Genomic DNA, 24,535 nt, shown 5'->3' on the forward strand with positions numbered 1-24,535 from the left:
TTTTTTAAAACCTATAGCTTAAACCAAAAAAAAAAAAAAGGGGAAAAAACAATAAAAAAAAAAAAAAAAAAAAAATCATCCATCTGTTTGTGGCATATGCAATGATTTTTGGTATTTGTTCTTGGTCCTAGTCAATTAGGTAGTACAATTTTCAGTACTCATTATGCTTAAAATTTAGGACTAGTTTAAAATAAGTATTTTAAATGAGATGTTAAAAAAACTGCTATCCACTGCACTTTCTTTTTTTCTTTTTTTCAATTTTGCTGGTTTTTTCCAGTCCAAATTAATAAAAAATTGATTGCCATCTACACTTAAAAAACTCAGTGGCTTTAAAGTGAAAAATAACACACTGCATTTGATCTCTGTTTTTCAACTCTTCGGTTTTGAGACATCTCTGGTAATTCAGATCTTAGCAAAGGTCACAGCAATTCCAGTCAATCACATTTTTACAACACAAAAGATTGCTCTCCTGTTTTATAAGCTTAGCACTTAGCTCCGAACATAGCTCTACTTGTGCTACCCTTAAAAGAACAGCAAGTCTTGCACTAATACAGACATTTCAATCAAGGGCGTAGGTTCGGTCTAAGTTTTGGTGGGGACCTTGGTGGGGACCTTGACCCCCCGGCAGCACAGTGAAATGCCCAAGAGCACCGAACATTTTTGAGAAGGGGGGGGAGGAAACCACATTGGCTTAATAACCCCTCCCCCCAACCATAACCATATCATACATCTTGTGTATACAACCAGATACAGTCATACTCAGCAGATCAGTTCAAGAACACTTTACTTTTTCCTTTACAAAATTCAGCAAACGTTACAAGTAAGATCAAAAGAAATATCCTCTGGATACAGCAAACACAATTGTAGATAAGAAGAAATCAATAATAAAATAAAATAATATATTGCACTAACAAAAAAAATAAACATGAATAAAATTCTCTGTATTATTGCAATGTTTGTTGCATGCATGTTGCATAGATATCTAACTTATGGGTCCACTCACTGTACTTACAGCCGACGTAGCGAAATAACTTCTAATGTCTGTCCTTTTCTTTTTTGGTGGCGACATGGTCTCGGAGACTCAGAAGGAGACGCGTGTGCCCAGCTAGCCGCCGCCTTTTGCAGCTAATCAAAGAACGTCCGACGATTCAACTTACCCCCCCTCCCCCCACCCGACAGCACCGTTCCGACACGGTCTCGGAGGCTCATGATAAATGTCAAACTAAGAAGCTTCCGTTCCGCGCACCGCCTGTTGCTGCTAATCAAAGATCGTAGATCCACGTTCTTTGAGCCAATATGGCAAAAATTGGTCGGGACTTTTTCATATCCCGTGAATATTGGTCGGGACATGTCCCTACCGTCCCTACCCAAACCTACGCCCATGATTTCAATTCATCGCAAAGGGTCAAAAATATTTTATTTGGTTTGGAAAACACAGATGTGTTAAATTAACAGAATATTTAAGCATATCCTATAGTGCAGTTTTAAAAAGTGACTGACAACAAAGTTGGTTGTGATTTTTTTTTAATAGTTAGCAGCACAAATTGCAGCCATGCAGCATGACTGATGTCAAATGGTAGATGGCAGAACACCAACTGGTACTGGGTTGGGGTTTAGTTACTTCAATAAGATGAACTTAAAATACCTTGAATGATTCTAAGATCTGATGCTTGGGATTGGATGTCTCTACTTCAGTTTTTTTTTACCAAGCAGCTAAATAAGAATAAAAATAAACCCTGAACTGGCTTGACGTATTGCAAGAAAGGTGTGATTTTCTTAAAGTTAAACAAAACTTGCATCCAGGACTTGCTGCATTAATTGCAGGATGAACTCAGAGAATATTCTGCAACACTTTTACTTTACTAAGCATTTGTGATTTTTTGTGCTCTTGCATAAAGGGATGTTGAAGCAATAAGTAGCAAATTAATTAGTTGTTTTTTTTATTATTTACTAACATGTGCATGCATTTCAGAATATTATTAATCTGTCATTTCCATATTCAGATTCCTGGTTGAATTCAACTTATACAGTTGGTGGAACTCTGATCTCACAGCTAAAGGTAAGATTGGACGCTTTCTAAACAACCTGTACACAAACACAACACATAATTGCATTATTAAAAAGAATGTAAATGTTTTACATTTCATTTATTCTGATCAGAATCACAAATTAATTGTTTCTTTTTTGTTGTTTTTTTTGGTTGTCAGTAGTTTTGGCGTTTTTTCTGGTTCATGTGGATTTAAAAGTTTCATGCTAGCTCTTATATCTGTTGTAGATTTTACAAATAAAGCCCTTGGGAGTCTTCAGATGATCCAAAGCTTTACTGAAAGAATCCTAACTGGAAACTGAAAAACTCCACTTTACTAATTACTAACTACTTTAAGAGTTTTGTCTAATTTTGTGATTTATGCATTGAAGCTCTGAGCTGTTAGTCTTGCTCTCCAAATCTGGCCCATAGATCAGCTAAGCAGAGGCCACTGCTTTGCGGATCCATATTGAAGCAAAAATATTGCTTTCAATTGCTTCCCTTGTCTTTACAAGACAATGCCGATTTCTTAAAAACTACAAAACACATTTTTTATGACCAGCTTCTTTTTATTTATCACTTGATCTGCATGCCTTTTTATGTTTATGTAATTTGAAGTTATTTTTCTCCTGCACTTTTATTCATTTATTGTAAAGCACTTAATGATTTTTAGCGGTGAAATGTGCCATATAAAAAAATAGTATTTTACATGTTACCATAAAGTAGTAAAATAAAAGCTCTGTTAAAATTCTAGGAAAATAAATTGGTTGAATGACATCATTGCATCTTTGCCTTCACCATCTTGTTGTTTGCACTTAGGCTTCCATAATAAGACCCCTTAAAAAAATGTCAGTGTGAAAACAGTGGTAAGAAATAACCCAAATCCAAATGTATTACGTAACTACCATAAAGTTACGTAATAAAAAGTTAAAGTCATACTGAATATTGATTTTGGAGAGAAATAATATCTGCTTTATAAAAGCAGACATATGCATTTCTCTTTTTTTCTGGTTTATGTCTTTGCTTGTGCTTTTACGTCTCGTTTTCCTCCTTGAACATATGCACATTCTCATATTTTCACCGACAAGCAGTAAACGCTGTAATTCTTCATGCTTTATGGAGTGTTGAATACTATTCCCCTGTCTTGGAATGAGACTTGCACTAAGCAGCATCAAAGTGTCACATTAGTTGGAGCCAAAACCAACAAAAATATTTTTGTGAAAGTGAGAGAGAGAGAGAGAGAGAAAGAACTCCAAAATGAGAGTTCCATAAAATGCTTTACTTGCACATTTTAATCCTGGATGAAGAGAAGCTGGGCATCGCCACTCGCCAAGCATTCGAGACAATTTCACAGCTGGCTAGCCTCAGGTCTTAGCAGCACTTTCTGTATCTTTTTACAACAAAGACACCAGGGCTTGTGACACGGGGCTGAAACACAACAACCTCGCAAGGCTGTAACCAAATCTACACAGCTACTCAAGCTGAGCTAATCCCAGACGTTTATACTCGTATATGGTTTTAATGCGACACACACATACGCACGCACAGACAACAATGCCGTGCCACTGGCTCGCTGTAATTAAACCACTCCGTTCTAATCGCACATATAATCCGCCATCTTTAGAAATCTCTGTCATAAAGATGAGAAGCGCTCTGTGCCTAAGCTGAGCTTTAGAGCTGTTTTCTTGCGTTAAATAAATTAGTTTGCTAATGGAAGATATTGCCAACCATCTTGTAGAGTTTCCTCAATCCTCTGGGTGGCAGTAGTGTTCAAGCAATGTTTGGGGAGAGCACATACCTCAAATTGGCATGTTCAAGCAGAAAAGAGTTGTTCTGCTTCAAAAGCACTATTTTCTTTAATGGTTCCATTTTCTTTCTTTTTTTTTTTTTCTTGCATGGATTTGACGTGTTAAGCGGTTTGCCTCCAATACTGTTTAATGACTCGATGAGTTTTTTTACATGTATAATTTAAGTCTTTTATTCAGTGTCGTTTAAGTTTTCCTTCAAATTTGACCTCCTTTGCCTCCTTTCTTTCATTCCCATTTTTCATTATCTCCTCCTCTCTCTTTTCACTGTTAATCTCCTCTTTGGTTTAGCTCAAAGGGCAGGTCCGCATATGCAGGTGCCGTGTGACACGGAGTACCCTGCCTTCGTCTCAGAAAGAACAATCAAGGAGAACATGGGCAACATCGACTGCGATGGCTGCATCAAGTAAGCGACACTCAGAAATGTCAAAAAAAAAAAAAAAAAAAAGGAAAAGATTACCAACAACTTTCCGGAGCGACATGCTTTTTACATTTGTTTGCTATCAAAGAATGTAACTGAAATAAAACGGCAAACAGGGTGAGAGAAACTTTAACTTCATTTTGTTATCTGTGAAAAATACGTTTATCCAGCCAATCCATCAGCAACACACACAAACCCCCAACTCTGTCCTCCAGCAGTTTGTAATACGAGGCATTTAGGGATGAGGGAGAGGTTGAAAGAAAAAAAAAAAAGGCTTCCTTTTAAAAATGGGAAAATGAGTGTGGTCCCCATTAACAATTTGAGATTTTCTGTCAGGCAATTGTGGGGTGTTCTCTGGATCCCTCCAATGGGCCCTTCATTGCTCCCAGCTGTGGAACTGCCAACGAGCTCGGAAATCTGTGTTTGTGTGCGTGTGTTTGCGTGTGTATGCGTGTGTTTTCCTTGTGTGTCTGCTGAGAGCCCCTCAAGGTCGGCAGGGTAACCACCGCCGTTGGTGCCATGTCTAAAATGCGGTTGGGGAGCCAGTCGTAACGCAAAACACACATACAGCAGCACCTACTCAGGCTCTCTCACACCCGTTCAGATTTACATGACAGAGTTATTTTTATCCAGTGATGACACCATGAAGAGATGTGCGCTTTTACGATCAAATCTGTAAAAAAAAGAAGAAAAATCCTCTTGATCTGATACAATAAATCTGACAGTGTGAAATAATTTCTTTATTTTATGCATATGACGTTTTGCAAATCATATTTGTAACTAAACGCACTTGTGATAAACATCTGTTTTATGTTTTGGCTCATGGAGACCTTCTGTTATATTTTCATTCAGACATGCGTGTATGCTTTATGCTTTCGGAAACGGATCCCAAACTCTTGCCTGCTAAACTTCTCTTTCTGTATTTTGATTCTCAGTGTGCATGTGTGTCACTATTTGTATACGTCCATTACCAAAACACAGACGATTGTGTATTAGCCTAAATGGAGCAATGTAGTGTATGTTTGATTTGGTGCTTTTCGAGCTTTCCAGAATTAATTGATTCATTGCATAGTTTGTTTTTTCTAGCCAGAGGGTGACTTCATCTTGAAGACTTTTTAAAATACAAGCATATCTTTATTTCAAACTGCATTAATAAGAAGAGTTCCTCTTTTCGTTTGCACGAGGTCTATACAAGGTTCAAAGCAAGTCAAAATATTGTCAACATCTGTTTATTTTTACTAATATCTGGCCAGTATCTTTTAGTTTTTCATATTTCTGATAAACTGGGCTTTGTGGCCTCACATTGTTCGAGACAACGTGTGAGGCCACTCACAGGACTGCTTGGTTTCCTAAAGCTAACATGTTTTCACTCCTGATATGTTAGAAATCAACTGAATAAACTATGTTGAGATTATTTGTGTATGACGATTAAAAGAAAGTAAAAGGACATTGCAGCATTCGGAAATGAAAGCTACTAAATATTCCTTATTTGTTTTTACCACTTTTTTAAAGGTTTTATTTACACCTCATGCATCTTTAACTGGGTAAACACATACAATCGTCAAGTCTGAATCTCAAATCTAAACCATGCACAACATGCAGCTATAGTTATAATAAAAACTGTTAAATCCACAGAGAGAAGAACTGCAACTCAGTTTTAGCAAAGACATTTTTATGTAATGGGCAAAAATGTCCCTATAAATGAAATGTGCAACTTCCTGTATTATAAAATAGTACGGGATTCAAACTCATAAGCAAAAACATACTGCTATTTGTCACCAACTGTCGACACGAAGTAAGTTAATATTTTATGAAAACCTTGAAAGGAAGGCATGGACTGTCACAGTCTTTGAACATTTTCAGCACTTATTTCCAAACATTTATCTCCCATTCACAATGTGTGAGTGCTGTTTTTTATGGTGTCGGCAACCATGTCCTCCTTTCATCCTTCTCAGGAAACATATTGCAAGTCTTTTCATTAGCTCAGAGAAATGAAACTTGTCTGTTTTTTTTTTTTTCTGTCTTACTAAAAAAGTTTGCATTGGTGGTTTTTGCCGAGTATCTGTGCAGATCTGAGGCATTCTTCAATGAGTCTTTGGGCTATCTGTGCTTTCATGCAGGATGTGGAACCTACTTTCCTTACACTGGATATGTTCAAGTCTAGCAGCTGTGCAGTGTCATGATATGTTCAGCAATTTTTTCTCCAGAAAGCTTTTTCTGCTTTTTTTTTTTTTTTTTTTCTGTAGTCTGTAGAACTCGACGAGCCTGGCACTGCACAGGGGTTGAAAACGTAGTAATAGACATTTTGGCAGATTGTGAGTAACCGCTTGGAACTGAATCGATCAGTCTGCTGAAGTAGTTATGCTGGACAATGTTGGTCACAGTGAGATATGTGCATAAAATGCAGCTGATTGGTACCACTGAAGAATTAGAGACTTTTAGGAATAGGATTAAATGAAAAATACTATTAAATCAGTGAGGAAGGAAATACTGCTGCAGATATTAGGCCAGCTTTAATCTGTCCGCAGACTCCGTATCTTCAGAAAGAATTTGTTTGGACTCTATTTTAACATCTGATAATTAAATAAAATATTTGATAACCAAAGTGAAGTGAGAGACGGAGAAAGAAAGAGACCCAAAGAAAAGACAGAGCAACATAAAGGAAAATAATATATAATCTTTACGAGCTCTCTTCATCATAAAGCTCTTCCATGGAAATAAATCACTAAGCAGAAGGCCTGATCTCCCAGGCCAGTAAAACACAGACGTGGGAAGAAATATGCTCCAAAGTGTGGTTCACATTTGTCTCTTGATGGAGTGTGTTATATTCAGCAACACTTCATTGATGCTCACCTTGGACTAGACGATGCAAAGAGTTAGTATGTGTGTCCAGTCTGGCCATGTCCATCCGAGATTGCGTGGGTCTCCGAGTTTATTCAGAGCTCTTAGTGGAGTGTTTTATTTCCTTGTCCTTTGTTGTGTGGCGTCTTTCTAATACAGTTTATACATTAGAGTAGAATTAAAAAAAATGAGCGACATTACCGACCTGGAAGTAACTTTCTAACTCATCCATTTTGACGACCACTTTATTACACAATTTCTTCCCCCTGCATGTTTTCTCATTTTTCATTGTTTTCCTTCTGCCGTTCTGCTTTTATTGGCAGGTCATTTGTGATTCAGCAGATCCCCAGCAGTAATCTTTTTATGGTTGTGGTGGACAACAAGTGTGACTGCAGCCAGTTTGGACCCATCACCATGGACCCCTTTGAAATTATGTATATCCTTCACTTGTTTTTGGAGGTCAGGGGGAGGTTGGCAGGGATGTCCAGAAGTTTTTGTTGTTGTTGTTGTTGTTGTTTGTTTTTTTCCCAAAGTCAACATTCAGTCTGTTTTGTACTAAGTTAAAAAAAAATCTCTGTGGCTACATTTAGCATTTCAATGCTATAAATATATTTATGTTCACTGAAAATAGATTAGAAGTTAGAAATCCGTTACCACTTCTTGGGGTTAGGGTCAAGAATGTATAAAACCACAAAAGCTTTTTTGAAGAATTTGAAGTGTCTTTGTAAGGATTTTGTTTACACTTTTACAATAGATTACGTTAGATTCAGTTTGAAGACTGTTGTTCTCTTCACTCTGAGACGATGAATTTGTCTCATTTAGAAGAAACCGTAAATGATGACTAGTCTGAGCAACACATGTGCCCCTTAGGTACATTATACATTATGAAATTACAGTGAGTTAAACAGAAAGTTGAACGTCAGATAAATAGAATAAGTGCTTTATTTTGAAAAGCAGGGGATGTCTGTGGTTATAATGCCACTAGCAAATATTAAGGTGAAAGAGGAAGATTAAGATTATTTTCTAAATAACTAAAAGTCGTTTAATAAGAAGATCAAGCAAGTTTCATAGGCATCCATGTGGTCATTATTATGAATCACCTGTTTCTGGCATAGGTCAGCCGGCTTATTCCTGTGTCAATGACAAAGATCGTTTATGATGACCTAAACACAGACGGACAAAAAAGTAAGAGAAGTATTGCTTTCCTGTATTAACTGAAGATAAAATATTATCTTTGTAGGGGACAAAATCTGGAGCAAAGATACACAGTCCCGCAATATACAAGAATGTCCGTAAAATGCTTTGTGAGTCAGTTGTACACTAACTCCTGGTAAACACTTTGATCAATTGCTGATACAGTTACTGATACACAGAAGTTCTGCAGAAACACTTGTGTTTCTAACCACAAAAAGTGTTTTTTCTTTTTTTTTTTTTTAATCAGTGCACATTTCTTTGAAATGTAATCGGCTATAAACATGTCCTCCAGTGTTTATTTTTTGCAAAGCACTCACTGTGGCATATCGTGTGCTATTCTGGTGCTTTGCCACAAAAGAAAATGTATCATACGCTGGAGGTTTATTTTTTTCTGACATGAGTTTTTTTTGTTTAGTACAAAAACATTATTGCCCTTAAATGCATCTATGCAGCTAATTGCTTGATGCAGTCAAACACATACATACATTTTTCATAAATAAAAGAAATAGTGCCTTGCCAGAAGGGAATTCATACCCTGTTATCACAAGTTAACACGTTTCAAGCTTGACCTTTTTTGTACTTTATTAGCTTTTTAGGTGAACGTCCAACACAAAGTGGTTGTGAAGTAGAAGAAAATATTGTTATGTTTGTTTATGGGACATATGGGTGGCTTGGAAATAAAAATGAGAAAAGTACACAATGCACTTATATTCACCCTCCTCAATTATTTTCACTGGATTATTCTAAGAAATGATTATGCTTTAATCAAAAATATTCCATTTGAACATTTTCCCCGTCTTATGTCTTTTTCAGCCCAATATAAATCTCCACCCATCTGTTAATCAACTGATCAGTTTTCCTATTCATGCTGAAGAAAAGCAACCCCACACCACGACTCTGCCACCACCTGGAGTTTGGTGTGATCACTTTTCATGGCTTTCTTCCAGCAATTATTTTTCCACACTTACATGAAGTTGAGATTTGTGGAACTCACAGCTAATATCTGTCCTTTCTACTTATGCTTCCGGCTGAACATATCACATGGTTCTTTGTGCTTATTAGCTGGGTTTTAAAGGTCATAGATTTATTTATATGTACCAGATTAGAGAGGGCATAATACGAATGCAGAGTGCACTTTTCAGATTTTTACTTGTAATTTTTTTTTCTCTGTATTATTATGCAGCACCTTGTTGTATTCTATCACATAAAAGCCAAATGAAATACAGTGGAATTCGTTGTGAGGAAAAGCCACAGCAGCGTATGTAGCAGTTTTTTTTGTTTGTTTTTTTTTACCTTAACTTCAACTGCACATAACGAATCGCTCAAGTGTGAGAGACTGAAGATGCAAAAAGACAGGCGGCGCCCAGATACCTGTCACCCTTTTCATCCAGAGGTATTTGCAACTCACAATTATCGCACTCTGCACCCGCACACGTCACTGGATTTATTTCTCATATATTCCTTCCTGCGATTGTAGGAAAATTCAATGGAGTGTGGAGGAGCTGGCAGCCTCACTACATCGCTTAGTGCCACGCTGCTTTTAGCGCTCATGGCCTTGTTCCTTAGGTGACCAAAGCTGGTCCTGACTCACCATCCACAGCTTGACCTGGTTTGGCTTGGCTCGACGTTATGAGGAATTGCAGCGAAGCCACAGAAAACAACATTTCTGTCCTGTATGAAACTGTGCCCGAATTCAAACCCATCACCAATATGATCCCCAGCCCAGAGGTATCACCCGTCAGGGTCATGCAATAATTGAAAGGACTGTTCAAAGGATAATATTAAACTTGCTAAGACAACTACAATCTTTTGGAAATATCATAGGAGCTACAAGGTAAAGATAGTGGGAGAAAATTGGTACAAATATAACATTGAATGTGCTTTTTGACTCTATGGCCCTTACCAAACCATGATTGGGGTTTTCTTCAGTTGTTTGAGAAACCAGGGGTCAAGAACAAGTTCAGTGGTGAAAGTTCTACCTTAGAAAAAAGCCCTGAAAGATTTTTCATTCAAAGTGTAGCTTTCGATGAAGGGTGCTTAGCATTTCTGGGTGGATGAGAATTTTCAACATTAATGTCGCCTTTTTCTGTTTTAGTCAGTTTAATGTGCAGCACAATCTGCACTTTTGACTTCCGATAATCGTATTGCACGACGGATTAAGTCTCACTGTAGAGAAGGCTAAAACACACCAGTAGAAGCTTAAAAACAAACAAAAAGAAAAATCTAGGGCTATACCCACTGACAGTTGTAACAAAATGTTCAGTCCTTTCAGGTTGTAGCAAAGGACTGGGGTCTGTAGCTGGGTTTGGAACTGGGCATTACAGCCACGAAACACCCACATGGACAGAGATGGATGCACTTTCCCCTGGCCTGTTCTGACTTTCCATGGACTTTTTTTGATTCTGAAGATTTAAAAAAAATATATTCTAAAGATGTTACATGTGGCTGGGATTGTTATATGATGTTTGTCTAATTATCTTTTTTCCACAATGAAAAAAAAAATCTGTTACAATATCTACTGTATATGGAAAGAAAAAAAAAAGTTTATTTATAGTTCGCAAGTGGTACCCATAAACTGTGACTCAGAGATCCTCTGATGTGAGTGGTTGTAATAATTAAGCTTTGCCTTATAAAAAGATATCGTTCCTGTTTGTGTACTTTTGAAATAAAATATTGTTTAAAATGTATTTTTTTTTTTTGTTGAATGTTGAGTTATTTGAAGAGTCTTTAGAAGTCGCTGTTTGAAAAGGTTTAGACCTGAAATTTTAATCCACACTGATTGCTCTTTTGTTCTCAGTTTAAGCCACATGAAGACAGCATCTCCTCCGAAGCAGAAATGTGGCACGCATGTGTGTCTCTTGCGCATCTGTTGTTTCCTTTTTCTGTCATTCATGTGAACTACTGCCCCAGAGGAAGCCCCCACCCAGCCATCGAGAGACAAAGACCAAGACATGACAGCTGAAGACCAGCTACAACACATCTGTATCTGTTTAGCGATGGACGTCCTTTCTGTCATCATAGAGCCAGTCGCATCGTGTGTGCCAACGTCATACATAGCTTGCGCTGTTGCTGGAGTAACATTTTAGAAAATGACAGCTAGGTTCTCCTGAGATGCTGTCAGTGCCAGCCAGCCAGGGGAAGCTCTGCTGCGGTCTCAATGTCAGCAAAAGGATCCTTGTGGTCAGCAGCTGGACATGCTCCATCTCCTCCTCTCTCCTCACTACTCAACACTTTAGTTCTACACACAGTCTTCACCTGCTCTGGAAAAAAAAAAAAAGTATCTTAGTATAGCGATCTCTGCTGTTTTATTTTTTTTTTTTTTAGGTTTTGCGTCCTTCAACTTGGTCACTGCAATTTTCGCTTGCTTTTTGTTTTTTTTTTTTTTTTTTTTCTATGTGTTTAAGTTGACTTGCTTGTCATATGTCACGGGGATAATAGATTGGAGCTGTTTTGGTATAACACCCGTCCAATCAAGTCTGTGATTCCTTTCACTCCGTTAGATGAGTTATGAGAAAGTGGGTGCAGTGTGTATGCAAAAAGCTGCCTTGGGAAAGCAGTCCTCTTTCTGTGGAACAGTCACACCCTATTACCGCAGTCCTTCGTGTGAGTGATAAATGTTCATCTATGTTTTGTGTAAGCTCTTTAGCCTGATGACTGGACACTAGAATGCTAAAAGGCCTACAAATGCACACAGATTCAAAAACTTTCCACAGACAAAGTTAAAATTCTTGTGAGAAATAGAGATGGACAACCAGAACCATACAGTTTAACAGAGGAAAAGGAACACAGATGGAACTAAAAACGATTCACATTGCAAATTGGAAAATATTTATTTAAAATACTTTCAGAACTCCCTTAATTTTTCATGGGACAGCCTTAACAAAACATTCCTCGAAAACTTTGGTCTATGTTGACGTCATACTGTCACACGATTGTTGTAGATTTCTCAGCTCCACATCTGTAACATGAGTTTTCTGCTCCACAACGTCCTAGTTCTGGAGACTGTTGGGGCCACTGGGGATGTTCAACTTCAGATGTTCTGGTAAAGTCAAGAAACTAAAACAAAGTTTTCAATAAAACCATCAGATGGAATTATTGACTTATTTTCTGCAGTAAATTCATCTGGGACCTCTTAATCTCAAGTCATATGATCACTGCAATATTCACCAACATATCACTGGTTTTGATGATATTATGCATACTGGGTACAATGTTTAACCACCACGCCATTACACCACTTCTACTGTCCTACTGTCCTACAGCTTTTAGGGTACATTGCTGCCCCAATGCAGCTGAATCAAATGATGTGATTACCTCTTCAGTATGCCATCAAGTTTGGCAAAGGCCTTCTAACGAGTTATTCATTTGAATCACATGTTGCAGGGCAGTAGATCTCGAGGACCAGGGTTGGAGACATCTGCTCTGATGACTGAAAGAAATGTTTTGTCATCAAATCCATGACATTTTGTGGCCCCATGCCACGGCATTGGTTTAGATTAGAAAGTCAACCCTTCACTCTTTGTTCTTCAACCTAAATTGCAACATGGACAAATGTAATGTTTACCCCCTTATAAATACAGACATTTGGAGGTAGCATATACTGTGGGATGTAAGGTACATTACTGTTTTCTAAATGTTTCAAAGTCTAATATAATGATCAGATAGCGAGACAATGATCCATCTGGCACAAACAAACAATACCATGTGCAAAGTCACTTAAATCCTCTTTCTACCTTCTTGTGTTCTTCTGTTTGAACATAAGCAAGTTGTTTTCTTCCCATATAGATTTCTCACTGCTAAGTGATTGTATTAAGCAAATAATCAGGTGTAACTAATAAAGTGGTTGATATGTGTTCATCCCTCCTTACATTTCATTATAGACTTAATTTATCTTATGTGAAGTTTTCCAGTCAATTGACTCTTAGTTCCCCTCTGCCCATTAAAACGGTCTATCTGTCAAAGACAAAGCAAGTGAAAGACACATAAATGATGGTGTTTTCTGAAAAGCTGTCCAAATTCTTTCCCAGTGATCCAATCTGCACAACTGTTTGAGGTGGGAAGGAACCCCTCAGAGAGGAGTCACTGATGATTTGAAGACAATGCCCTAAAGGGGCCCTGCTATTCAAAACACATCAATCCATCAACACTCACACTGCTTCAACTTTGTTTCTGGACTGCATGAGAAATCGTTTTTTTTTTTTTTTTTGCCAGTTTGCCACGGGACAGGCGACGGCGAATTGGCTGTATTCACACGTTCAAACGGCGTAAGCATAAACACACACATGATAAACACGACACGCACAATGCATACCGGCGGTCACGCGGAGGGCAAAGCTTTTGGTGTTACCTCCGATGGAGTGGATCCATTGGTGGTTTGCTTTGAGGACCACAGATATGTTTAAATGGAAATGATTCTGAGCAGCCGAAGCAAACCCAAGACCACCCACATGGCCAGTGACCACAACAAGACACTACTAAGGCAAGCTGGGAAAACACACACACAGTATTTTTACTAAAATCCCACTGAATCGCTCGATGTATGCTGGCCATGAAACTCATTGTCTCCATATGTTTTGTTTTGTTGTTTTTTTTTCTTTTAAAGAAGAAAAGGTGACAGACAATGGTTTTCTATCATTTTCTGACAATGACAGAAAAGCATTTGATCTTTATTTTTATGATAGTAATTTCTTGTACACAATCATGAGTCAAATGAGCTTTTCTGTCTTCACCACAACAGAGTGAGTATTTTCACATACTGTGATCATCAGCACCACCCCTTCCACTTTAGTCACCACTTTCCACACCCTTTTTTTTTTATCTTTTTCTCTTCAAGCTTTGACCACACGCTCACTGGGTGCACTGGTGATAATGAGCAGACTCCTCAGCTACATTACCCACACATGCATATGCCCACATGCTCCCACATTGGAGACGAAAACCAAACCAAACCAAAGCCCAAAGACAAATTTGTTCCTGTGAGTGCCAGGAGACACATTTCTGCCAAGGCTGAAAGGTGCCAGATGAAAACATACACTCTCAATACACACGTACACATACAAAGAATTAGTCGACTACCCCATGCTGTGATCGGAAAAAGAGCTTTCAGTATTTGGGGACCTCTTGGTGAGCCAGAGGTATTGACAGCCAGATGTACTAATACTCAATCTGTATGTGTTTGTGTTTGTGTGTGTGTCCGCTTGTAGGTGTGTGTATATGCGTGTATATGTGTGAAATGTAAATGTGTGGGTGCTGCCGGGATAAGCAGAGATACCCTATCTCGTTCTTTTTGAGATCTGATTAGGACTAGCAAAGACTGTAATTTGCGGAGAGAAGTCTCCCCGAATACATTTCACCATCATGCAGACAAAACCTATTTTCTGCTGCAGCCACAAACTGAAAACCGAATCAGAACAACACATATTTATGTATTTAGCTGTATTTTGTGTGGAACAAATTGCAATCGGAGCTTGTCTAGAAAACTAGCCTTAAGCCTCTCTAGAACCTCGTTTGCTCCCACATGGTAATCCTCAGCAGTGGCCTAAAGGGGCAAACACAAAAGCTTCCTTAAATAGCAAATAGTCAAATGTAGATTGCTGCCTTAGCTCTGCTGCTTAGATGCATGCATAATGTTTTTGTGAAGACCAGCTGAACAAAATGGACAGTCAGAAAGGAAGAAGGAGAGAATAGTAAGGTGAGGATTAGAGATCAGATAGGCAACAGAAGATAAGGACACACTTACTGCGAGAGAGTAGGTGGCCTCACGACATCATGACACTAAAGGCTGGCTTTGACCCACGATTTGATTGGAAAGTCATGAAAAGTATTCTGAGCACTTCATTAAGACGCACTTGGTTGCCTTGGATAGAGGAGCAATCGATGAGCTGGAGGTTATTGGGGGTATATGGCACCACACCGGCTGCTTCAAATCCCGCTGTGCAGAAAAAGGTTGAATTTTGATGTTATAACAGATGTGGTGTTGCTACACCTTCTACAGGACTATGTGTTTCCAATTGCGTCGGTTTGTGAAGCTCAGTTTGTATTTTAAATACCAGCATTTTCCATTAATAGCCACAAGCCGTCTAGGATCTGGGAAAACAAGGAGTTTCAGACCATCGAACTGTAACACCGCATTGCACTTGACAACAAGGGGCTGCTGTACTCCGGCCCTGGTTGTGTTTGCATTGAGCAGAGTGCCACATCGAAGTGGGTACGGATCATCATATCAAAAGTGAATCCATTTCCTTAGAGACTGCGGATCACATTTTTGTTCCTCGTTGCCTTGTCTATCTCCTTCTGTACCCACTTGTCAGCGAGGGAGTTGGAAAAAACAAACTCCGCTTTGCCTAAATCAATCAAAAAGAAAAGTATAATCTGAGTTTCATGTGTGAGCTGGACTTGCGTTTGGTGTAGCTGAACCACTGCAGCAGATCGACATAATTTTGATCAAGATCAAAACCCTAACGCATTTGATTAAGACCAAGCAGGTGCACATGATTTAAGGGCTATGATTTAATTTTATTGTTAATTTATTACCGGAGCCACTGTCAGTGTTTTTTGTTACCGCAGAGAAAAAGTTACATTTATTAATTTATGAACTCTATATTCGGCTTGTTGAACATTAATTAAATCAAATGAAAATGAAATACAATGGACTGGCGACCTGTCCATGGTCTACCCCTCCTCTCGCCCACTGACTGCTGGAGAAAAGTACCACCCCTCCTCATGACTCTGCAGGAATAAATGTGTTAGATAATGGATGGATGGGTGAAAATTAAATGCAAATAAGTATCACTATTATCAATTATAAATTGATGGGTAGTCAGTCTAATGCAACCTTTGACTGAGAGATATGGAATATGTCTCATCTCTGTATCCAGCCCCACGACCAATTAACCTATCAAAAGCTGACTTCAAACCAGCCTCATCTCCTGAATGGAACTTCAGCTCTTGGAATTCCAGGGCTTGGACTGGGCCCTGACGGCTAAAGCCAAGACGCCCAGCTCGGGTTTGAAATGAGGCCAGGCCAGGCTGCGCCCTGAAATGCATAACAGTCTTAGGTTACATGGCAAATGTAATGGGATCTCCATTTTCCAAAAAGCTCCACTCGTGTTCTGTCAGTTGACAGATATATATATACATTTTTTTTTTTAAGTCTCGGGGATCATCAAGATCAAATGTGAGTCAGATCATCGGGTTGTTTTAGGTCAGCATTGAGTTAGGCCTTGAAATTCTCCCACGGGGACTGTTTTTGCCCAGTCCCTTTCTTACCATTAATTCACAAGACTAGTCTGAAAGTAAGTGAATGTTGTTCTTTAGGTGTTGCAGGTTCTTTTGTGATCTCCATGATGAGTCAAAAAAATTCTCTTGGAATGNTTCATACCCTGTTATCACAAGTTAACACGTTTCAAGCTTGACCTTTTTTGTACTTTATTAGCTTTTTAGGTGAACGTCCAACACAAAGTGGTTGTGAAGTAGAAGAAAATATTGTTATGTTTGTTTATGGGACATATGGGTGGCTTGGAAATAAAAATGAGAAAAGTACACAATGCACTTATATTCACCCTCCTCAATTATTTTCACTGGATTATTCTAAGAAATGATTATGCTTTAATCAAAAATATTCCATTTGAACATTTTCCCCGTCTTATGTCTTTTTCAGCCCAATATAAATCTCCACCCATCTGTTAATCAACTGATCAGTTTTCCTATTCATGCTGAAGAAAAGCAACCCCACACCACGACTCTGCCACCACCTGGAGTTTGGTGTGATCACTTTTCATGGCTTTCTTCCAGCAATTATTTTTCCACACTTACATGAAGTTGAGATTTGTGGAACTCACAGCTAATATCTGTCCTTTCTACTTATGCTTCCGGCTGAACATATCACATGGTTCTTTGTGCTTATTAGCTGGGTTTTAAAGGTCATAGATTTATTTATATGTACCAGATTAGAGAGGGCATAATACGAATGCAGAGTGCACTTTTCAGATTTTTACTTGTAATTTTTTTTTCTCTGTATTATTATGCAGCACCTTGTTGTATTCTATCACATAAAAGCCAAATGAAATACAGTGGAATTCGTTGTGAGGAAAAGCCACAGCAGCGTATGTAGCAGTTTTTTTTGTTTGTTTTTTTTTACCTTAACTTCAACTGCACATAACGAATCGCTCAAGTGTGAGAGACTGAAGATGCAAAAAGACAGGCGGCGCCCAGATACCTGTCACCCTTTTCATCCAGAGGTATTTGCAACTCACAATTATCGCACTCTGCACCCGCACACGTCACTGGATTTATTTCTCATATATTCCTTCCTGCGATTGTAGGAAAATTCAATGGAGTGTGGAGGAGCTGGCAGCCTCACTACATCGCTTAGTGCCACGCTGCTTTTAGCGCTCATGGCCTTGTTCCTTAGGTGACCAAAGCTGGTCCTGACTCACCATCCACAGCTTGACCTGGTTTGGCTTGGCTCGACGTTATGAGGAATTGCAGCGAAGCCACAGAAAACAACATTTCTGTCCTGTATGAAACTGTGCCCGAATTCAAACCCATCACCAATATGATCCCCAGCCCAGAGGTATCACCCGTCAGGGTCATGCAATAATTGAAAGGACTGTTCAAAGGATAATATTAAACTTGCTAAGACAACTACAATCTTTTGGAAATATCATAGGAGCTACAAGGTAAAGATAGTGGGAGAAAATTGGTACAAATATAACATTGAATGTGCTTTTTGACTCTATGGCCCTTACCAAACCATGATTGGGGTTTTCTTCAGTTGTTTGAGAAACCAGGGGTCAAGAACAAGTTCAGTGGTGAAAGTTCTACCTTAGAAAAAAGCCCTGAAAGATTTTTCATTCAAAGTGTAGCTTTCGATGAAGGGTGCTTAGCATTTCTGGGTGGATGAGAATTTTCAACATTAATGTCGCCTTTTTCTGTTTTAGTCAGTTTAATGTGCAGCACAATCTGCACTTTTGACTTCCGATAATCGTATTGCACGACGGATTAAGTCTCACTGTAGAGAAGGCTAAAACACACCAGTAGAAGCTTAAAAACAAACAAAAAGAAAAATCTAGGGCTATACCCACTGACAGTTGTAACAAAATGTTCAGTCCTTTCAGGTTGTAGCAAAGGACTGGGGTCTGTAGCTGGGTTTGGAACTGGGCATTACAGCCACGAAACACCCACATGGACAGAGATGGATGCACTTTCCCCTGGCCTGTTCTGACTTTCCATGGACTTTTTTTGATTCTGAAGATTTAAAAAAAATATATTCTAAAGATGTTACATGTGGCTGGGATTGTTATATGATGTTTGTCTAATTATCTTTTTTCCACAATGAAAAAAAAAATCTGTTACAATATCTACTGTATATGGAAAGAAAAAAAAAAGTTTATTTATAGTTCGCAAGTGGTACCCATAAACTGTGACTCAGAGATCCTCTGATGTGAGTGGTTGTAATAATTAAGCTTTGCCTTATAAAAAGATATCGTTCCTGTTTGTGTACTTTTGAAATAAAATATTGTTTAAAATGTATTTTTTTTTTTTGTTGAATGTTGAGTTATTTGAAGAGTCTTTAGAAGTCGCTGTTTGAAAAGGTTTAGACCTGAAATTTTAATCCACACTGATTGCTCTTTTGTTCTCAGTTTAAGCCACATGAAGACAGCATCTCCTCCGAAGCAGAAATGTGGCACGCATGTGTGTCTCTTGCGCATCTGTTGTTTCCTTTTTCTGTCATTCATGTGAACTACTGCCCCAGAGGAAGCCCCCACCCAGCCATCGAGAGACAAAGACCAAGACATGACAGCTGAAGACCAGCTACAACACATCTGTATCTGTTTAGCGATGGACGTCCTTTCTGTCATCATAGAGCCAGTCGCATCGTGTGTGCCAACGTCATACATAGCTTGCGCTGTTGCTGGAGTAACATTTTAGAAAATGACAGCTAGGTTCTCCTGAGATGCTGTCAGTGCCAGCCAGCCAGGGGAAGCTCTGCTGCGGTCTCAATGTCAGCAAAAGGATCCTTGTGGTCAGCAGCTGGACATGCTCCATCTCCTCCTCTCTCCTCACTACTCAACACTTTAGTTCTACACACAGTCTTCACCTGCTCTGGAAAAAAAAAAAAAGTATCTTAGTATAGCGATCTCTGCTGTTTTATTTTTTTTTTTTTTAGGTTTTGCGTCCTTCAACTTGGTCACTGCAATTATCGCTAGCTTTCTGTTTTTTTTTTTTTTTTTTTTTTTTTGGGTTTAAGTTGACTTGCTTGTCATATGTCACGGGGATAATAGATTGGAGCTGTTTTGGTATAACACCCGTCCAATCAAGTCTGTGATTCCTTTCACTCCGTTAGATGAGTTATGAGAAAGTGGGTGCAGTGTGTATGCAAAAAGCTGCCTTGGGAAAGCAGTCCTCTTTCTGTGGAACAGTCACACCCTATTACCGCAGTCCTTCGTGTGAGTGATAAATGTTCATCTATGTTTTGTGTAAGCTCTTTAGCCTGATGACTGGACACTAGAATGCTAAAAGGCCTACAAATGCACACAGATTCAAAAACTTTCCACAGACAAAGTTAAAATTCTTGTGAGAAATAGAGATGGACAACCAGAACCATACAGTTTAACAGAGGAAAAGGAACACAGATGGAACTAAAAACGATTCACATTGCAAATTGGAAAATATTTATTTAAAATACTTTCAGAACTCCCTTAATTTTTCATGGGACAGCCTTAACAAAACATTCCTCGAAAACTTTGGTCTATGTTGACGTCATACTGTCACACGATTGTTGTAGATTTCTCAGCTCCACATCTGTAACATGAGTTTTCTGCTCCACAACGTCCTAGTTCTGGAGACTGTTGGGGCCACTGGGGATGTTCAACTTCAGATGTTCTGGTAAAGTCAAGAAACTAAAACAAAGTTTTCAATAAAACCATCAGATGGAATTATTGACTTATTTTCTGCAGTAAATTCATCTGGGACCTCTTAATCTCAAGTCATATGATCACTGCAATATTCACCAACATATCACTGGTTTTGATGATATTATGCATACTGGGTACAATGTTTAACCACCACGCCATTACACCACTTCTACTGTCCTACTGTCCTACAGCTTTTAGGGTACATTGCTGCCCCAATGCAGCTGAATCAAATGATGTGATTACCTCTTCAGTATGCCATCAAGTTTGGCAAAGGCCTTCTAACGAGTTATTCATTTGAATCACATGTTGCAGGGCAGTAGATCTCGAGGACCAGGGTTGGAGACATCTGCTCTGATGACTGAAAGAAATGTTTTGTCATCAAATCCATGACATTTTGTGGCCCCATGCCACGGCATTGGTTTAGATTAGAAAGTCAACCCTTCACTCTTTGTTCTTCAACCTAAATTGCAACATGGACAAATGTAATGTTTACCCCCTTATAAATACAGACATTTGGAGGTAGCATATACTGTGGGATGTAAGGTACATTACTGTTTTCTAAATGTTTCAAAGTCTAATATAATGATCAGATAGCGAGACAATGATCCATCTGGCACAAACAAACAATACCATGTGCAAAGTCACTTAAATCCTCTTTCTACCTTCTTGTGTTCTTCTGTTTGAACATAAGCAAGTTGTTTTCTTCCCATATAGATTTCTCACTGCTAAGTGATTGTATTAAGCAAATAATCAGGTGTAACTAATAAAGTGGTTGATATGTGTTCATCCCTCCTTACATTTCATTATAGACTTAATTTATCTTATGTGAAGTTTTCCAGTCAATTGACTCTTAGTTCCCCTCTGCCCATTAAAACGGTCTATCTGTCAAAGACAAAGCAAGTGAAAGACACATAAATGATGGTGTTTTCTGAAAAGCTGTCCAAATTCTTTCCCAGTGATCCAATCTGCACAACTGTTTGAGGTGGGAAGGAACCCCTCAGAGAGGAGTCACTGATGATTTGAAGACAATGCCCTAAAGGGGCCCTGCTATTCAAAACACATCAATCCATCAACACTCACACTGCTTCAACTTTGTTTCTGGACTGCATGAGAAATCGTTTTTTTTTTTTTTTTTGCCAGTTTGCCACGGGACAGGCGACGGCGAATTGGCTGTATTCACACGTTCAAACGGCGTAAGCATAAACACACACATGATAAACACGACACGCACAATGCATACCGGCGGTCACGCGGAGGGCAAAGCTTTTGGTGTTACCTCCGATGGAGTGGATCCATTGGTGGTTTGCTTTGAGGACCACAGATATGTTTAAATGGAAATGATTCTGAGCAGCCGAAGCAAACCCAAGACCACCCACATGGCCAGTGACCACAACAAGACACTACTAAGGCAAGCTGGGAAAACACACACACAGTATTTTTACTAAAATCCCACTGAATCGCTCGATGTATGCTGGCCATGAAACTCATTGTCTCCATATGTTTTGTTTTGTTGTTTTTTTTTCTTTTAAAGAAGAAAAGGTGACAGACAATGGTTTTCTATCATTTTCTGACAATGACAGAAAAGCATTTGATCTTTATTTTTATGATAGTAATTTCTTGTACACAATCATGAGTCAAATGAGCTTTTCTGTCTTCACCACAACAGAGTGAGTATTTTCACATACTGTGATCATCAGCACCACCCCTTCCACTTTAGTCACCACTTTCCACACCCTTTTTTTTTTATCTTTTTCTCTTCAAGCTTTGACCACACGCTCACTGGGTGCACTGGTGATAATGAGCAGACTCCTCAGCTACATTACCCACACATGCATATGCCCACATGCTCCCACATTGGAGACGAAAACCAAACCAAACCAAAGCCCAAAGACAAATTTGTTCCTGTGAGTGCCAGGAGACACATTTCTGCCAAGGCTGAAAGGTGCCAGATGAAAACATACACTCTCAATACACACGTACACATACAAAGAATTAGTCGACTACCCCATGCTGTGATCGGAAAAAGAGCTTTCAGTATTTGGGGACCTCTTGGTGAGCCAGAGGTATTGACAGCCAGATGTACTAATACTCAATCTGTATGTGTTTGTGTTTGTGTGTGTGTCCGCTTGTAGGTGTGTGTATATGCGTGTATATGTGTGAAATGTAAATGTGTGGGTGCTGCCGGGATAAGCAGAGATACCCTATCTCGTTCTTTTTGAGATCTGATTAGGACTAGCAAAGACTGTAATTTGCGGAGAGAAGTCTCCCCGAATACATTTCACCATCATGCAGACAAAACCTATTTTCTGCTGCAGCCACAAACTGAAAACCGAATCAGAACAACACATATTTATGTATTTAGCTGTATTTTGTGTGGAACAAATTGCAATCGGAGCTTGTCTAGAAAACTAGCCTTAAGCCTCTCTAGAACCTCGTTTGCTCCCACATGGTAATCCTCAGCAGTGGCCTAAAGGGGCAAACACAAAAGCTTCCTTAAATAGCAAATAGTCAAATGTAGATTGCTGCCTTAGCTCTGCTGCTTAGATGCATGCATAATGTTTTTGTGAAGACCAGCTGAACAAAATGGACAGTCAGAAAGGAAGAAGGAGAGAATAGTAAGGTGAGGATTAGAGATCAGATAGGCAACAGAAGATAAGGACACACTTACTGCGAGAGAGTAGGTGGCCTCACGACATCATGACACTAAAGGCTGGCTTTGACCCACGATTTGATTGGAAAGTCATGAAAAGTATTCTGAGCACTTCATTAAGACGCACTTGGTTGCCTTGGATAGAGGAGCAATCGATGAGCTGGAGGTTATTGGGGGTATATGGCACCACACCGGCTGCTTCAAATCCCGCTGTGCAGAAAAAGGTTGAATTTTGATGTTATAACAGATGTGGTGTTGCTACACCTTCTACAGGACTATGTGTTTCCAATTGCGTCGGTTTGTGAAGCTCAGTTTGTATTTTAAATACCAGCATTTTCCATTAATAGCCACAAGCCGTCTAGGATCTGGGAAAACAAGGAGTTTCAGACCATCGAACTGTAACACCGCATTGCACTTGACAACAAGGGGCTGCTGTACTCCGGCCCTGGTTGTGTTTGCATTGAGCAGAGTGCCACATCGAAGTGGGTACGGATCATCATATCAAAAGTGAATCCATTTCCTTAGAGACTGCGGATCACATTTTTGTTCCTCGTTGCCTTGTCTATCTCCTTCTGTACCCACTTGTCAGCGAGGGAGTTGGAAAAAACAAACTCCGCTTTGCCTAAATCAATCAAAAAGAAAAGTATAATCTGAGTTTCATGTGTGAGCTGGACTTGCGTTTGGTGTAGCTGAACCACTGCAGCAGATCGACATAATTTTGATCAAGATCAAAACCCTAACGCATTTGATTAAGACCAAGCAGGTGCACATGATTTAAGGGCTATGATTTAATTTTATTGTTAATTTATTACCGGAGCCACTGTCAGTGTTTTTTGTTACCGCAGAGAAAAAGTTACATTTATTAATTTATGAACTCTATATTCGGCTTGTTGAACATTAATTAAATCAAATGAAAATGAAATACAATGGACTGGCGACCTGTCCATGGTCTACCCCTCCTCTCGCCCACTGACTGCTGGAGAAAAGTACCACCCCTCCTCATGACTCTGCAGGAATAAATGTGTTAGATAATGGATGGATGGGTGAAAATTAAATGCAAATAAGTATCACTATTATCAATTATAAATTGATGGGTAGTCAGTCTAATGCAACCTTTGACTGAGAGATATGGAATATGTCTCATCTCTGTATCCAGCCCCACGACCAATTAACCTATCAAAAGCTGACTTCAAACCAGCCTCATCTCCTGAATGGAACTTCAGCTCTTGGAATTCCAGGGCTTGGACTGGGCCCTGACGGCTAAAGCCAAGACGCCCAGCTCGGGTTTGAAATGAGGCCAGGCCAGGCTGCGCCCTGAAATGCATAACAGTCTTAGGTTACATGGCAAATGTAATGGGATCTCCATTTTCCAAAAAGCTCCACTCGTGTTCTGTCAGTTGACAGATATATATATACATTTTTTTTTTTAAGTCTCGGGGATCATCAAGATCAAATGTGAGTCAGATCATCGGGTTGTTTTAGGTCAGCATTGAGTTAGGCCTTGAAATTCTCCCACGGGGACTGTTTTTGCCCAGTCCCTTTCTTACCATTAATTCACAAGACTAGTCTGAAAGTAAGTGAATGTTGTTCTTTAGGTGTTGCAGGTTCTTTTGTGATCTCCATGATGAGTCAAAAAAATTCTCTTGGAATGGTTCTGGTAGGTTTGCCGCTCCTGGGAAG

The 24,535-nt window shown here is 39.2% G+C and overlaps 1 protein-coding gene and 1 long non-coding RNA gene across 2 annotated transcripts in view; both read left to right on the top strand.

Annotated features, from left to right (window-relative positions):
• Positions 1-10,973, top strand: part of LOC106938178 (voltage-dependent calcium channel subunit alpha-2/delta-3-like) — a gene marked incomplete at its 5' end in the record, with an annotated part of 70,872 nt that extends 59,899 nt beyond the window's left edge. Inside the window, 5 exons of the mRNA XM_015020060.1 lie at positions 2,004-2,059; positions 4,123-4,237; positions 7,417-7,529; positions 9,598-9,680; positions 9,765-10,973. Of these exons, the coding sequence (XP_014875546.1) occupies positions 2,004-2,059; positions 4,123-4,237; positions 7,417-7,529; positions 9,598-9,680; positions 9,765-9,857 (460 nt within the window). The remainder of the gene's footprint in view (positions 1-2,003; positions 2,060-4,122; positions 4,238-7,416; positions 7,530-9,597; positions 9,681-9,764) is intronic.
• Positions 10,974-16,685: 5,712 nt separating this feature from the next.
• LOC106938180 (uncharacterized) lies at positions 16,686-18,819 on the top strand. The gene is made up of 2 exons (XR_001422552.1): positions 16,686-17,526; positions 17,611-18,819. It is a non-coding gene; the product is annotated as an uncharacterized LOC106938180 (long non-coding RNA).
• Positions 18,820-24,535: the final 5,716 nt, after the last annotated feature.

Source organism: Poecilia latipinna, unplaced genomic scaffold (assembly GCF_001443285.1).
Source record: "Poecilia latipinna isolate Pla-1442-1.1 unplaced genomic scaffold, P_latipinna-1.0 Scaffold2527, whole genome shotgun sequence".
In the NCBI taxonomy this organism is placed as follows: domain Eukaryota; kingdom Metazoa; phylum Chordata; class Actinopteri; order Cyprinodontiformes; family Poeciliidae; genus Poecilia; species Poecilia latipinna.